The 16,889-nt window shown below is 48.0% G+C and overlaps 2 protein-coding genes across 5 annotated transcripts in view; both read right to left on the bottom strand.

Moving 5' to 3' along the window:
• Positions 1–676: 676 nt before the first annotated feature.
• ZSWIM1 (zinc finger SWIM-type containing 1) lies at positions 677–4,673 on the bottom strand. Of its 4 annotated transcripts, none has more exons than XM_023197090.1 (2): positions 4,398–4,673; positions 677–3,070 (listed from the first exon to the last, which is right to left on the bottom strand). In XM_023197090.1, the coding sequence occupies exon 2, from the start codon at positions 2,922–2,924 to the stop codon at positions 1,554–1,556; it is 1,371 nt and encodes a 456-aa protein (XP_023052858.1). In that variant the 5' UTR covers positions 2,925–3,070; positions 4,398–4,673; the 3' UTR covers positions 677–1,553. The 4 variants fall into 4 exon arrangements, with proteins under 4 accessions (XP_023052858.1, XP_023052855.1, XP_023052857.1 ...); XM_023197087.2 differs by lacking the exon at positions 4,398–4,673 and adding an exon at positions 4,171–4,382; XM_023197089.2 differs by lacking the exon at positions 4,398–4,673 and adding an exon at positions 4,178–4,382.
• Positions 4,674–6,778: 2,105 nt separating this feature from the next.
• The window catches only part of ZSWIM3 (zinc finger SWIM-type containing 3), a 20,950-nt gene continuing 10,839 nt past the window's right edge, over positions 6,779–16,889 (bottom strand). The window contains exon 2 of the mRNA XM_023197071.1: positions 6,779–9,196. Coding sequence (XP_023052839.1) covers positions 7,261–9,196 — 1,936 coding nt within the window. The 3' untranslated portion in view covers positions 6,779–7,260. The remainder of the gene's footprint in view (positions 9,197–16,889) is intronic.

The following is a 16,889-nucleotide window of genomic DNA, read 5'->3' as shown; positions in this document are numbered from 1 at the left end:
TTTTTTTTTTTTTTTTAATTTTTATTTTTTAGACACAGTCTTGCTCTGTCACCCAGGCTGGAGTGCAATGGCGCGATCTCAGCTCACTGCAACCTCTGCCTCCCAGGTTCATGCAATTCTCCTGCCCCAGCTTCCCGAGTAGCTGGGATTACAGGTGCCTGCCACTACGCCTGGCTAATTTTTGTATTTTTAGTAGAGACACAGTTTCACCATGTTGGTCAGGCTGATCTCAAACTCCCGACCTCAGGTGATCCACCCGCCTTGGCCTCGCAAAGTGCTGGGATTACAGGTGTGAGCCACCACCAGAATTTCTTATATTAAGTCCTAGTCATGTGAATTCTCCTCTTGCCTTAAATTTTTCAGCATGTTGAAGGCAGATCATAGGACCATAGGCAAGGAAGGAAAATTAATACTTAATTGAGCACCCACTAGGTATGCCTGCTCTGTAAGCGTACCCTGTGGAAATCCCCATTTTTACAGACAATCAGGTTGAGGTTTAGAGGGGTAACTTAACCCTAATAAGACTCATGGCTAGTAAAAGGCAGAACCAGGCACAAAAATCAAGCAGGGAAGGAATCAACCAGGATTCACATGTTGTATAACACTCTAAAGTCTATTCTTTCCATAATATACCCTAAACTGCCTTCTATGGAACAAAAACAAACTAGACAAGTGATAGCATATGCAGCATTCAGTTTTATTGACCCCAGGATAGGACAAGGAAAGAAGTTCAGGGAGCCTGGCTGAGCCAGCTCCCCAGAGCTCCCCAGAGGGGCCTCTTCCTCTGTAGGAAGCCTCCCAGCCCAGTTCACTCAAAGGAGATGGGTTAAGTGAGTCATCTCATGACTGGGGCAACTGCTACCAAGCCCCAAACCTCAACCTCACCGCCTGATGTTTTATCTCTTATCTTAGTTCAGGGGTTGCCATTATTTTATTTTATTTTTAGATGGAGCCTCGCCCTCCCAGGCTGCAGTGCAGTGGCAGCAGGATCTTGGCCTACTGCAACCTCTACCTCCCGGGTTCAAGCAATTCTCCTGCCTCAGTCTCCCGAGTAGCTGGGATTATAGGCGCCCACCACCATGCCTGGCTAATTTTTGTATTTTTAGTAGAGACGGGGTTTCACTATGTTGGCCAGGCTGGTCTTGAACTCCTGACTTCAAGTGATCTGTCCACCTCAGCCTCCCAAAGTGCTGGGATTACAGGTATGAGCCACCACGCCCAGCTGGGTTGCCTGTTTTTATAAGACCTTTGAGCTAAGAATGTTTTTTACCTTATGAAAATGTTAAAACAAAACCAAGAATATATAACAGAGACTGTATGTGGCCACCTGAGTAAACTAAACAGATAAGATCTGCTGACTCCTGTCTCATTGAGCTAGACACGTGCTAGGTAGCAGGCCATGGTAGATGAGAAGACCCTTGAACTTTGTCCTTATTCTGGAAGGAGGGCCCATGGAAATACATAACAGTATTAAGTAAGAGAGAGTGTGTGTGTGTGTACGGGTGGATGTGAGTGTGCACAGGTGCATGAGCTTCTCTGGGCATCGAGAATAATCAGAGTTGAACCTGCTCATAAGGCCCAATCCAGCTGTCAGCCAGTTCCCGCAGGGTGCTGTACCTCCGCTCAAACTCCTCCTTGCTGCAGTGCTGCAACAGCTGACCCACCTCCTCAGTGAGGTGAGTCACTGCCAGGTGCTTATCCAGGGTCTCACTCCACTTGCTGCCCAGGATGCTGTCTAGACTGGTGGCACAGCCTGCCGTCCACTGAGCCGGCAGCATGTCGGGCTGCAGCACCTGGCGGCGGGTGCTGAGCATGGCTAGGATGTGGCGGCAGGGCAGGTGGAAGGCCTGGTTAAAATAGCAGCTGCAGCTGGCAGGGGGCTGGGGCTGCACCTTGTGGGTATCTTCCAGGATCTGTATGTTCATCTTTTCTGAGCCAGAGCCAATGAGGTGTGTGGATTTCTGGACCACAGCAAGCTCGCCCAGGCAGAGTTGGGCTGCTGGCCCTGTGCAGATGGCATTGAGGGAGTGCTGGATATGGGATTCTACCAGCTGCTCCACTTTGGGGCTTTCGGGGATGGTGTCTGAGGGGGCATGATTGTTCTGGGCACACAGGCCCTGGTTGAAGTTTGCCATGTCTGCAGAGTTCTGCTGCATGTAACGGAACAGAGAAGCCATACCTTGTTTCTCAGATGGGGCGGTGCCAAAGAACTGGCTGAGGATGCGGGTGGTGACCTCGAGGCTCTGGAAGTAGCGGCTGCTCTCAGCTTGGCTTCTCCAGCGGTGAGCCAGCCAGATGCGGTCGTTGAGCAGCCAGTGTGAGTGAAGCTCGGGCAGTCTGGCTGGGGGGATGCAGTTGCTCAGGAGTGTATACAACTTTCTCAGGTTGCCTGCTGTGGCTGAGCACATTGTGCTCTGCAGGGAGGTCAGGAGCAGCCTTTCCATGGGTCGTTCAAGGGACAGCTGATAGAACTTGGCCTGGAGGAACTTGCAAATGTGGAAGGCTGAGAGCAGGACCTCAGCTGCGGGGAACTCCATGGCTAGGGTGGGCAGTGGAAGGAAATGAGGATCCACCAGGATGGTACAGACTCTCTCCCATGCTGGGTTAAACTTCTTGAATACCTGAAACATCTGGGCCAGGCCTTCAGTGTCCTCCTTGGCAGGGATGGCAAAGTAGACTGCTCGGGCAAGATGACCCTCCAGCTGCACCCGAGGTCCATCCACCAGGAAGGTATATAAGACCTTACCCCTTGGGTTATAGGTCCGGTGGATAAATAAGATCTCAGGGAAATGGTCAAAGATACTCTGCATAGAGCAGCTCTGGTAGTTGAAGGTATCTAACTGGGCAGTCTTATTAACCTGGTGCAGCAGCATAGGTGGGCTTGAGTCCTTAATCAGGAGCCCATTCAGCATTGTCAGGGCCATGGGGGAGATGGAAGATGTCCAAATGCCAAGGTCAAAATACTTTCTTTGCAGGGCAGCTGTCCATGAGGCTTTGAGTCTCTCAAGCTTCAAGTAAGTTGAGGCTTGAGGCTAGACAATCATTCCCAGATCTTTTTCCAAAGATGGGCCTATGGAGAGGAACAGAGGTTTAAGGAGACACAGGCACCTGGCTCTTCAATTATTCATCCACACAATATTTGTTGAACACTTACTATATGTCAGCACTGTTCTAGGGGAAGATACACAATAAACATGTAAACAAATAAGCAAAAATATATCCAATAATGAAGCTTACAAAGACCATAAACCTGAGTAACATGTCATAGAGTAAGCTGGGGAAGGGAAGGATACTTTAGTTAAAGTGCTAATGGAAGGCCTCTCAGGGGAGAAGGATGATATTGGAGCTGAGATCTAAATGATTAGAAGCTAACTATGGAAAGATATAGTTACAGGGGATTTAAATAGGTACGGCCAGAGCTGCATATGGCCATTTAAAAAAAATAGCATTCTGGCCAGGTGCAGTGGCTCATGCCTGTAATCCCAGCACTTTGGGAGGCCAAGGTGGGCAGATAACTTGAGGTTGGGAGTTCGAGACCAGCCTGGCCAACATGGTGAAACCCTGTCTCTACTAAAAATACAAAAAGAATTAGCCGGGCATGGTGGCCCATGCCTGTAGTCTCAGCTACTTGGGAGGCTGAGGCAGGAGACTCGCTTGAACCCAGGAGGCCGAGGTTGCACCACTGCACTCCAGCTCTGGGTGACAGAGTGAAACTCCGTCTCAAAAAATAAAATAAAATAAAAATATGATTTTATATTTATAAATGACTGATTGGCATCCATTCTCTCCTTTGGTCCTGGTATGCATAAGAGAACTGCAATTGCTCCAAACTTGCTGGGTGATCTTGGGCAAGTCAGTGACCCTCTCTGAGCCTCAATCCCTTCCACCATAAAATATGGCTAACAAATGTACATAGCTTCTCCTGCCTCTACTATATCCCTCTTTTAGCAGCAATGGTCTATTCCAGCGTTTCCTCTATTTGGCCCCAGACCGAGTTACTGTCCTCATTTTACAGATGATAAACTAAAGCTCAAAGAAGCTAAGTGACTTGCCCACCATTACTCTGTAAGTAGCTGAAAGCTGAGTCTTTGGTTCGGGATCCTGACCGCTGTCCACAGTACGTGGGGTCCAAAAACCAACAGAGAGGGAATACGGCCTTTGACCTCTCACCTCTAACCTGGGTGGGAGATGTGGATGTCTGACGTTCCGAGTCCGGCTGGAGCCGGATGAGAAGAAAACCTCCCTCACACCCCTTTGGGAGATGTATGACGGCTGACTGCGGTGATCCACTGTCTCACACTTCCACCCCTTCAGGAATCACTCACCCACAGCCTGGCTCCGTCGCCATTTCTCCCTATTTGACCCTGCCTCCGACTCTGACTGACATCCAAACTCACCAACCACGGTGTCAGCATCGCAGTGACTCGGGCCAATGTCTGAGGAATTAACTTTCAGGCTTTAGCGCCACGGACCAATCGTAATGCGACAATTCGCGGGCGGGCGGTGTTGCCAGGGTTACAAGGGGCTCGGCGGGCGGTAACCAACGAGAGTCTAATGATACTTGCATCTGGGAGAGCGGAGCCTTGAAGCTGGATCTCTGGGGCCTCCCTTCAGGCTAGGCGACTGGAAGGACACGTTACTATGGAAGCTCCTTCAAAGGCAGAAATGAAAAGGAAAATAAATAGCAATTTTATAGATTTTTTTTTTTTTTGAGATGGAGTCTCGCACTGTCGCCTGGGATGGAGTGCAGTGGCACGATCTCGGCTCACTGCAACCTCCACCTCCCGGATTCAAGCGATGATTCTCCTGCCTCAGCCTCCTGAGTAGCTGGGATTACAGGCACCCGCCACCAAGCCCAGCTGATTTTTTTGTATTTTTGGTAGAGACGGGGTTTCACCCTGTTGGCCAGGCTGGTCTCGAACGCCTGACCTCGTGATTCGCCACCTCAGCCTCCCAAAGTGCTGGGATATTTTGGGATTTACCACGATTTTTTGTTTTGTTTTGTTTTGTGTGTGTGTGTGTGTGTGTGTGTCAGACTCTAAAGCCCCTGGAGTTTAGGAAATGGTGCATACGTAGTCGTAACGCATATTCTACCTTATGAGGAAACTAAGTTCCAGGTCTCAAATTCTACTGCTCCTTCGGGGATCGGGAGCCCAACTTTTACAGCTGAGGAAATCCAGATCCCCTTAAACAAGCCAAAATTTGGCATTCTCTAGCCCGACCCCCTCCAGTATTCTTCAGAATGGTGCCATGATGTATTTAGGGTCCTACTACACTAGTGTAAGGGCCTACTCACTGGTCTCTTGTCCTCAGTTCCCTTGAAGATGGCAGACTTTGGCCGGGCGCGGTGGCTCAAGCCTGTAATCCCAGCACTTTGGGAGGCCGAGACGGGCGGATCACGAGGTCAGGAGATCGAGACCATCCTGGCTAACACGGTGAAACCCCGTCTCTACTAAAAATACAAAAACTAGCCGGGTGAGGTGGCGGGCGCCTGTAGTCCCAGCTACTCGGGAGGCTGAGGCAGGAGAATGGCGGGAACCCGGGGGGCGGAGCTTGCAGTGAGCTGAGATCTGGCCACTGCACTCCAGCCTGGGCGACAGAGCGAGACTCCGCCTCAAAAAAAAAAAAAGAAGATGGCAGACTTAGAAAGCTGGGTGTTTACCAGGCCTTGGAGGATTAAGTTTACCAACTAGCAACATCAAATCAGTGTTGGTACTTATGCATCAAAAATGTTATTGGGCCGGGTGCGGTAGGTCATGCCTTTAATCCCAGCACTTTGGGAGGCCGAAGCAGGTGGATTGCCTGAGATGAGGAGTTCAAGACCAGGCCGACCAACATGGTGAAACCCCTTCTCTAAATACAAAAAATTAGCCAGGCGTGGTGGCACATGCTTGTAATCCCAACTACTCGGGAGGCTGAGGCAGGAGAATCGCTTGAACCCAGGAGGCGGAGGTTATAGTGAGCCGAGATTCTGCCATTGCACTCCACCCTGGGCAACAAGCAACAAGAGCGAAACTCATTAAAAAAAAAAAAAAAAAAAAAAGGTGCTTATGTAAACCTAGAGGAGAAATTTGGGATTAGAACAGGCCAACATGCTAATTTTTACAGAGGAAACTGAGGTCAAAGAAATTGCCCACAGTTCTCCAGCAAGTTGCTGCCAGTCAGGTCTAGGATTCAGGTTTTTTCCCCAACACCCTCCAGTCTATTTGGCCTCTTCCCGCTAGAATATAAGGCAACCTGAAATCAACCTTGAAAGCTTGGTTGTAGGAAGGGAGCAAAGTAAGAGGCAGATTGCTAAATCCTTGAATGTGAGGCATCAGGTTCTATTTGGCTCCACAACCCCATTAGGTTGCTAATACTCAATTTTCCTTTTTTTTTTTTTGTTTTTTGAGAGAGAGTCTCACTCTGTCACCCAGGCTGGAGTGCAGTGGCGCGATCTAGGCTCACTGCAACCTCTGCCTCCTGGGTTCAAGTGATTCTCCTGCCTCAGTCTCCCAAGTAGCTGGGATTATAGGTGGGCCACCGTGCCTAGCTAATTTTTGTATTTTTAGTAGAACAGGGTTTCGCCATGTTGGCCAGGCTGGTCTCGAACTCCTGATCTCAGATGATCCACCCACCTCGACATCCCAAAGTGCTGGGATTATGGGCATGAGCCACCACGCCCGGCCTCAATTTTCTTTAAAATTAATAAATCCACCCTAGAGCATCAACTTCCTATTGTAAAGTCGAGTCCTATTGCTATGCAATTCCTCTTCCTTCCCTGATCAAGCAGAACACATTTCCCTTGTTTACTTAATTTTATTAAAAACAACTTTAATATGAATAAAAAGTTACAAATAAGATTCTTCATAAAGAGCAGCAACAGCCAAAGATCATCCTCATTCCCTTTGTCCCTGAAAACAGGCCCTTTTACCAGACCGATTTTATCTCACCCTATCCTGAGGCAGGGATTCATCTTTGCAGGGCAAATAAGATCTGATCTCAGGGGGTGGGGGAGGAAGAGGGTGACCTTGCAGCACGGAGATAACTTTGGCCTTGAACAACTGAGGCTCCCAAGGAATGCCAAAACTAGGGCTGAAAAGGGCAGATTGAAAGGACTGTCACACAGTGGAGTTCCCTTCCTCTCTACTGTAACAATATTCCTAGCCCTACCTAGGAAGACATTGGCTAAAATGCTGACCCCTAGCATGTACTGCCCACTTTAAACTCTCACACTTCCAAGGAGAAGTGTTTGTGGTCCAATGCCTCAGCTAAAGTGCTTCAATAATGCATCACAGCTGTAGCGGGAGGGAATCCCTCCCCTTCTTCTTGCTTTCCCCAGAGGAAAGGGAGGCTGCCCACATCCTTAAAGTCTCCTGGCTGCTGAAGGAACTCAGACGGCTGGGAGGGGTCAGCCCAGATATCCACAATCTTGCGCAGGGTGGAGTAGCGTTCCTCCAGCTCTGGCCCCTCAGTCTGCATGAGCAGGTTTGCTAACTCCCTGCTTAGGTCCTGAATCATGTCGTTCCGTCCTTGCTTCTCAGGCTGGCCTGTGTTTGGGACCACGCCACGATCCTGGAGCTCCCCATTGGGCCCAAGGAGGTGCTGGTACTTCTTCTGCCACCGGCGGCACACCATGGCTTCACCAACCGGCTGCTGGCTGGTGTGCAGCAGAGCCAAAATGTGTCGGCATGGCAGGTGGTACCATTGTTGAAAGGAACAGCTGCAGCTACAGCCATCTTTGCTAACCTGGTGAGAGTCCTCTAGCAGCTGAACGTCCACTGAAGAGCCAGCCATGTCCACCAGGTGGGTGGAGTTCTGTACCACTTCCCACTCATTGTGGCACAGCTTGTAGGCTAGTTCAGAGCCACTCTGGTGCAAGGTGTCCAGCATGCCAACCTGCGAGGGCGGCACCTGTGACCGCTGCTGCACCTGTACCTGCTGTGGGTCTGGCTTGGTCTCTTCTACAGGGAGATTGGTAAGGCTCTCTCCACAGATTCCAAAAGCTTTCTTGGACTTCAGTGGCATGCTTGCTGGCCGAGCTCTCTTTAACTTGGGAGGAGCTGTGGGCAAGTTCTTCAAGCCTTTGGTATTAAAGAAGTCTATGTAATCCACAAAGCAGAGGATGCAGTCCAGCAGGGACTGCTGTTCCCGAAAGAGGCTTGACACCTTGCTAGTGACAATGTCTAGGCTGTCCATGTAGGTGTTACACGCAAGCAGGCCCTTCCTAACATGCACGTACCACAGCAGTTCACAGGTGAACCAGTGGGCCTGCAGGAAGTTGAAGAGATCCTCATCCAGTAGGGCCTGGGACATCTGGCAGAGATTTTTCAGGCTGGCTTCGGAAGTGACAAACACAGCCTCCCGTAGGGCTTCCTTCATGAGCCTTTTAAAGGATGGATTTGCTGAACTACGATGCAACTTCTTCTCCAAGAGTCGGGTTGTGTGGTAGATGGAAAGGAGGATGCGGGCAGCAGGAAAGATCTCCTGCAGGATAGCCCGGTGATGGAATGAAGGGTCCACAAAGACCACCTTGACCTTGGGCCAATCGGAGTTGAACTCTGTGAAGATGCTCAGCATCTTGGCCACAGAGGTGGCTGTCTCCGCCTTGAGCACAGCAAAGTGCACCACTCGACTTTCTCGTTCCTTGTTCTCCACCAAGAAAGCATAGAGGATGTGGCCCTGGGTGTTCTCCACCCGGTGTAGCAAGAGATTCTCTGGAAAGCGGATGAACAGGTCGCTCATCTTACTGCTCTGGAAGCTGAGTCGGTCCAGGTGTTGGCTGTCACCCACACTGAAGGAAGCCATGGAACCCTCATCTATCTTAAGAAAGTTCTTCATCACTTTTGCTATCTTGGCCAGGTCAGAAGGAGTGATGCCTTCCTGCTCTGGCTTTGAGGACACTTGTACCTTATCTAGGCAAAACGATGGCTCAACCAGGGACTTCTCGGCAGTGTCAAGGTCTTTTTTGCTTGTGGGCTGCACAGGCTGGAGTCTCTGCAGGCACACTGTCCTTTGAGATTTGCCAGTGGTGTCTCCTCCACGACTAGCCACTTTAGAGTGACCATGTACATGCTGTGTGTTTAGTTCACTGATAAATAGTCTATCTAGTCTCTCGTTGTACCTTAGGAGCAAGTACGCTGGGCACATGTCTGCCTCCTGGGTTCTCTTCCTGTTTGACTGGGTCCGAATGCAGACAAATTTCACCTGCACATACCTAGGGAAGGTAGAGGTGACAATGAGAATGTGCTGACCATCCCCCACCCCTTATAAAGATAAAACACCCCTTATAAAGATAAGACCTTGAAGGGGTCTGGGTACAGTGGCTCATGCCTATAACCCCAGCACTTTGGGAGGCCGAGGCAGAAGGATCACTTGAGCCCAGGTGTTTGAGACCAGCCTGGGCAACATGGTAAGACCCTGGCTCTACAAAAAATGTAAAAATCAGCCAGGTGTGGTGGTGTGTTCCTGTAGTCCCAGCTATTCAGGAGGCTGAGAAGGGAGGACTGCTTGAGCCTGGGAGGTCAAGCCTGCAGTAAGCCATGTTCATGCCACTGCACTCCAGCCTGGGCAACAGAGTGAGACCCTGTCTCAAAAAAACAAACAAATGGCTGGGCACGGTGGCTCACGCCTGTAATCCCAGCACTTTGGGAGGCCAAGATGGGCAGAGGTCAGGAGTTCAAGACCAGCCTGACCACCAACATGGAGAAACCCTGACTCTACTAAAAGCACAGAATTAGCCGGGCGTGGTGGTGCATGCCTGTAGTCCCAGCTACTCGGGAGGCTGAGGCAGGAGAATCGCTTGAACCTGGGAGGCGGAGGTTGTGGTGAGTCAAGATCGCGCCATTGCACTCCAGCCTGGACAGCAAGAGCAAAATTCTGTCTTAAAACAAAACAACAACAACAACAACAACAAAAAAAAAAAAATAGAAAAAACCCTGTAGGGCCAAGTGTAGTGGTTCCCAACTGCAGTCCCAACTACTCGGGAGGCTGAGGCTGGAGGGCTGCTTGAGTTCAGGAGTTTGAGGCTGCAGTTAACTCTGATTTGTGCCACTGCACTCCAGCCTAAGCAACAGACCAAGAGTCTGTTTTTTTTTTTTTTTTTAAAGTAAAGGATTTATATATTAATAGAATTAAGGAAGGCTAGGCATGGTGGCTCACGCCTGTAATCCCCACACTTTGGGAGGCCAAGGTGGGCAGGTCACAAGGTCAGGAGTTTGAGACCAGCCTGGCCAACATAGTGAAACCCCATCTCTGCTAAAAATACAAAAAATTAGCCAGGCGTGGTGGCAGCCACCTGTAATCCCAGCTACTCAGGAGGCTGAGGCAAGAGAATCCCTTGAACCTGGGAGGCGGAGATTGCAGGGAGCCGAGATCATGCCACTGTACTCCAGCCGGGGCGACAGCCCAAGACTGTCTCAAAAACAAACAAATGAACAAACAAATAGAATTAAGCAAAGAAGGAAGGCCGGGCGCTGTAGCTTATGCCTGTAATCCCAGCATTTTGGGAGGCCAAGGTGGGAGGACTGCTTGAGAATAACCTGGGCAACATAGCAAGAGACTATCTCTAATTAAAAAAAAATGTTGGCCAGGCGTGGTGGCTCATGCCTGTAATCCTAGCACTTTGGGAGGTCAGGAGATCGAGACCATCCTGGCTAACACAGTGAAACCCCATCTCTACTAAAAATACAAAAAATTAGCTGGGTGTGGTGGTGGGCTCCTGTACTCCCAGCTACTTGGGAGGCTGAAGCAGGAGAATGGTGTGAACATGGGAGGCGGAGCTTGCAGTGAGCCAAGATCGCACCACGACATTCCAGCCTGGGCGAAAGAGCGAGACTCCGTCTCAAAAAAAGTTTTTTTTAATTAAAATCCCCCCAAATCAGGGCACGTGTTCTCAGGATCTCCTGAGGGTTGCGTCATGGGGGAATAAACAATAACAACGACAACAAAATCCCCATGAACCAAGAAGAGATTTACATTAACTCTCCAGTCCCAAATTACTCAGCTCTTTCTTTAAGAGTCTCTCCAACTCCAGCTCCCTTCATATTCCTCTACTGCACATTCTCAAGAGAGAATGGAGCCCCGATTCCATTCTCTCTTGGCTGCCATTTGTAGCTGCCAACCATTCACCCTGAGGCAGGACAAGAGGGCAAATAGATCAGCAGCAGCAGCAGAGTGCTCAGTTGGTTACTCCCATTTAAAACGTCCCATCATTTGTGTATTTTGGGAACTACTGCTGTCTCTTCCTTATCCAGATAGCAAAGATAAAACGAAGCTCCAAGGACATTGGACTAATCAGTGGTTCTCAATTGAACTTTTCAGGGCCTTTTTGGGCTAGAGAATGTTTGGCCCTCCTTTTGAAGAGGCAAGGTCACTGCTCATCTTTCTTTCTGAGACAAAGTCTCACTCTGTCACCCAGGCTGGAGTGCAGTGGTGTAATCTCAGCTCACTGCAACCTCCACCTCTGGGGTTCAAGGGATTCTCCTGCCTCAGCCTCTCAAGTAGCTGGGATGACAGGCGTACAGCACTGCACCTGGCTAATTTTTGTATTTTCAGTAGAGTCAGAGTTTCACCATGTTGGCCAGGCTGGTCTCGAACCCCTGATCTCAAGTGATCCACCCACCTCAGCCTCCCAAAGTGCTGAGATTACAGGCGTGAGCCACCGCGCTCGGCCTCTTTCTTTCTTTTTTGAGACAAGGTCTCACTGTTGCCCAGGCTGGTGTCGAACTTCTGGGCTTGAGCAATCCTTCCACCTTAGCCTCCCAAGTAGCTGGGATTACAGGCATGAGCCACTGCACGTAGCTTCTGCTCATGTTTCATTTAAAGAAAAATGTCCACATCTTAGGAAAATTTGATAACCACTGGGCTAGATGATATTTAGGGTCTTTTCTAGCTTTGTTATTCTAGGCTTAAAGTGATGATTCAAAAGACAGGGCCAGTTAAATTGAGTATCTGTTCTTTTCCTATCTCTATTCAACCAGTTTCAAGGCCCAAATCATGTGCCACCATCTTAGAAAGCCTTTGTGGATGCCCCCAAGCCACAGTAATTGCTCCTGCCTCTGAATTCATAGCATTTATCTATATGGCTTAGCAGATTCTCTGGGTGGCTAATGGCTAAAGACAGGGGACACTGGAGGCTGACAGGATTTGAATGCTGGCTCTACTACTCATAAGCCGTTCAACCTTAGGCAAGTCAGTCACCTCTCTGTATACAGTTTCCTCCTCATAAAATGAGATAATCTCATTACAGTTGTTATTAAGATTAAATGAGCCATAGGCAAAATATTTAGTCCAAAGCCTGATTAGGCCTTTTATTTATGCTAAATACAAGTTAGCTGTTATTATTACAGCTTTTATGCCTTATGACATTTTCTGAGATGTTTATCCAGTGCTTTTCCAGTTGGATGGGGATGTCCTCAAGTGTCAGGACTATTATTCCTTAGGGTAGTCCAAGCCTCTAACACAATGCTATGCCTTCAGCAGATGCTTTTTTTTTTTCTTTTGAGATGGAATTTCACTCTTGTTGCCCAGGCTGGAGTGCAATGGCTTGATCTCGACTCACTGCAACCTACAACCTCCACCTCCTGGGTTCAAGAGATTCTCCTGCCTCAGCCTCCCGAGTAGCTGGGATTACAGGTACGTGCCACCACACCTGGCTAATTTTGTATTTTTAGTAGAGATGGGGTTTTACCATGTTGGCCAGGCTGGTCTTGAACTCCCGACCTCAGATGATCCACCCACCTCAGCCTCCCAAAGTGCTGGGATTACAGGTGTGAGCCACTGTGCCCGGCCCAGCAGATGCTTATGGATGATGTACTGGATGAACGGATCACGGACCACCAATGGATGGGAGGGGTCACACTCCTGCCTCCTCAGCGAGTGCCCCAGTCCAAAGACCAGGGAAGGGGAAAAAAATCTCACCCCCTGGCCTGACGTGGCATAGCCTAGAAGCACTACCTGTACTTTTCCAAATGCTCTAATCCAGCTGGTCCAGTTTGCTCACCCTGTGGGGCAAGCTTGGGAAAACAGGATGTGTGAGTCTCACAGTAACAGGGTGGAGGGGCTTGGGGCTGAGAGTGTCTGTACCTATTGCCTACACAGTGCGGGGGTGGCGCCACCTCTAGCTCTGGGCCAGGACGGGTTGGAGCAGTCCAGTAGTACAGTGAGGCCAGTGAGGGGTCCGCTTGTCTCTCCAGCCTTGTTTTCATCACCTTTTTTTGTGTGTCCTAGAAAGACAAAATGCCTACAACTTTGTGTGTTCACCATGCTCTGTCTCACCTTTGTGCATGTTTGTGCTTTTGTCCGGAATGGCCTTCCTACCTTCCCTCCACGCAAAGCTTGCTCATCCTTAAGGACTATGTGCACCCATCATCTTTTCTAGGAAGCCTTCCTCAAGCCCTTAGTTGGGTACTACTCTTCTGCTGACTCGACATCTTAGCCTAACTCTAGCTCACCAAGTTATATTGGCTTTGTGTGTACTTAGTGAACATTTGTTGAACTATTCCAAAGGAAGGTACTAGTGAGTGCCCACCACAAAGCTCCTTGTACCATTCCTGGCTCCATTTATGTCTGCCCCTCCCAGGGTGGGAACCTGGATATTCTTTTTGATTCTTCTTTCTCACCTACATCCAATAAGTTAACAAGTCTTTGTGAGTTCCCCCCTACCACTGCTACATGTATTGACGATTTATTATATAGCCAACTACATTAAGCCCCCAATGTGCATTATTTTATAGTAGGAAAAGGATTCTGTTATCATCTACATTTTACAGATGGGAAAACAAGCTTAAAGAGGTTCTCAAGGATGAGAATCTGGGATTTAATCCTCCAGCTAAGACCTGGGGACATGGGATTTGTACTGCTTGCTTGTCTGCAGTAGTCTGACTAGTTAACCATTATGCTGCCTGTCTTCCTTTAAAATATTTATCCTTTCTCTGAATTCCCATTTTTTTTTTTTTTGAGACGGCGTCTTGCTCTGTCACGCAGGCTGGAGTGCAGTGGCGGGATCTCAGCTCACTGCAAGCTCTGCCTCCTGGGTTTTACGCCATTCTCCTGCCTCAGCCTCCCGAGTAGCTGGGACTACAGGTGCCCGCCACCTCGCCCGGCTAGTTTTGTATTTTTTAGTAGAGATGGGGTTTCACCCTGTTAGCCAGGATGGTCTCGATCTCCCGACCTTGTGATCCGCCCATCTCGGCCTCCCAAAGTGCTGGGATTACAGGCTTGAGCCACCGCGCCCGGCCTGAATTCCCACTTTTACCCCCCTCATCTTTACTCCCAACACATTGGATAGGTTCAAAACTTCCTTAAGGATCTCTAAACATACTGTGCTTTTTTATTTGTTTTGTTTTGTTTTTGTTTTAGTTTTGAGACAGAGATTCGTTCTGTTGCCCAGGCTGTAGTGGTGCGATCTTGACTCACTGTAACCTCCACCTCCTGGGCTCAAGCAATTCTTCTACCTCAGCCTCCCAAGTAGCTGGGATTATAGGTGCCTGCCACCATGCCTGGCTATTTTTTTCTTTTTTTCTTTTTTTTAGTAGAGATGGGGTTTCACTCCTGTGTAATCTCTCCCCTGACTAGACTTTGAGAGTAGAGACTCTGTAGCCTTTTGAACAACTTGTACAGTATTTGGTACATAGAATTCAGTAAATATTTGAAATTAAACAAATGACTTGTCCAAAGTTATACTCAGTAAGAGTAATAGTGCTAGGACTAGGAATCATGTCTTCTAAGAGAATTCTATCCCAGTGATCTTCCTATTATACTACTTACGTTATAGGAAGAACTTTTTATGCCTCAGTCATTCATTTGACATTCATAGAGCACCTATTATGTGCCAGACACTGGAAATACCAATGGCTCCTTTACCTCTGTAGTTACAGTAGAAAACCACAAACATCTACAGAGTAAATTGGAAGGAAGCAAGACTGGCTGACCCCCTCCAGATCCTGGTTAAGTGCTGTTAGATATAAGCACTAAAGGATATTCAGGAAAGTATAAAACCTTGTCCCCATCTTGAAGGGAGTTTATGCCTTTACCAGGGAGACAGTAAGTACAGATGAATATAACTATAGTGCTCAATGAATTCTTGCAAAAGATTTCTGCACTTCAATACATGTTGTATCTCAATAGAAGATCAAGGGAAACAGAAAAAAATAACTTCAACCTAGCACTCATTAAGTTTGGAATTCATGATGCAAACAATAACAGCTTGCATCATGACTTCCAATAGCTGGGCGCCGTGGCTCACACCTGTAATCCCAGCATTTTGGGAGGCCAAGGTAGGTAGACCACTTGAGGCCAAGAGTTCGTGACCAGCCTGGCCAACATGGAGAAACTCCATCTCCACTAAAAAAACAAAAAATTAGCCGGGCATGCTGATGCACACCTGTAATCCCAGCTACTCAGGTGGCTGAGACAGGAGAATCACTTGAACCCGGGAGGCAGAGGTTGCAGTGAGTCAAGATAGTGCCACTGCACTCCAGCTTGGGTGACAGAGTGAGACTGTCTCAAAAAAGTAAAAAAAAAAAAAAAAATTCCACTTAGCTATGTGACCTTGGTTAAGTCACTTAACTTCCTCTAAGCCTCCAATTTCTTATCCCTCTATATATGGAAATAACAATATGAATAATCAGTACTACTTAAAGTAAATTAATTTAAAAGGCTATAGCAGGAATTGTCGGTTGCCAACTCAACATCCTTTATCCCTTCTTTTCTATTTTCTTCAGTTGTCATTCCTCCCTCATATAGCTACTTGCTTCAGAGCTAGTCTAAGCCAATTATGGTAATTGTATTAGGAATGGGCATGGATATAGGCCCAATTCAGGACAAAGAAACATGATAGGAAATCGGCAGGAAACCAAGGAAGGCTTTTTTCTTTTTTTTTTTTTGAGATGCAGTCTCCCTCTGTCACCCAGGCTAGAGTGCACTGGCATGGTCTTGGCTCACTGCAACCTCCACCTCCCGGGTTCAAGCGATTCTCCTGCCTCAGCCTCCTGAGTAGCTAGAATTACAGGCGTGTGCCACCACACCCGGCTAATTTTCGTATTTTTAGTAGAGATGGGGTTAAGTAGTGACTAATTTTATAAGTAGTTTGTTAGCAAGATTTTTGTGTGTGACTTTTACTTTTCTATATAGCCTTGTAACTGTGTATACATGGATAATGAAAACTCTAATAACAAAGGTCCTGCCAAAGGTGCGGTAGGATTAACTGAGACAATGCCTGTAAAGTTCCTAACAGAGAAGGAATGAGCTCCAACAAAGTGTTTGCAAATGGTGGCTGTTAACCTGAATAGCAATGGAGAGAGACAGCCGAGTACTTTAATCCCTCAAATGGCATAACAAAAAGAAAAACAACCGTCAGAAAAATGTGAGAGGGGAAACTGGGCATAAAGTCACAGACTCTTCCCAGTTGATAGCGATGTTTCAAGAAAAATGAAAGTGGAGGCCACAGTTTAGATATACTCCAAGGCCAACTGCCCACAGCCACATAGCCAGAATTTAAGATATCCTGATTCCCTGAAATGCTAGCTCTGATCAATCATAAACAGAACACAAAGCTTTACATCCTGGTCAGCATGATTCAGTAAAATTAAAGGAATCAGCTATAGACAAAACAGTTTGAACAGCTCTACTGGCTGTAAACAGAATGTTAATGTATAACAACCAATCACAAAAAAGGTCAAAATACTTCCTTCCTTAGGTTTTATTAGCACTGCCCTTACTACAGTGACTGGAGTGTCTCACAAATCTCCAACTGTTCTTTTGTGTGCATAATAAAAACTTTTCTGGCCAGGTGCGGTGGCTCATGCCTGTAATCCCAGAACTTTGAGAGGCTGAGGTGGGTGGATCACTTGAGGTCAGGAGTTCAAGACCAGCCTGGCCAACATGGTGAAACCCTGTCTCTACTAAAA

Source organism: Piliocolobus tephrosceles, chromosome 20 (assembly GCF_002776525.5).
Source record: "Piliocolobus tephrosceles isolate RC106 chromosome 20, ASM277652v3, whole genome shotgun sequence".
In the NCBI taxonomy this organism is placed as follows: domain Eukaryota; kingdom Metazoa; phylum Chordata; class Mammalia; order Primates; family Cercopithecidae; genus Piliocolobus; species Piliocolobus tephrosceles.
This window is presented reverse-complemented; position numbering and strand designations above follow the sequence as displayed.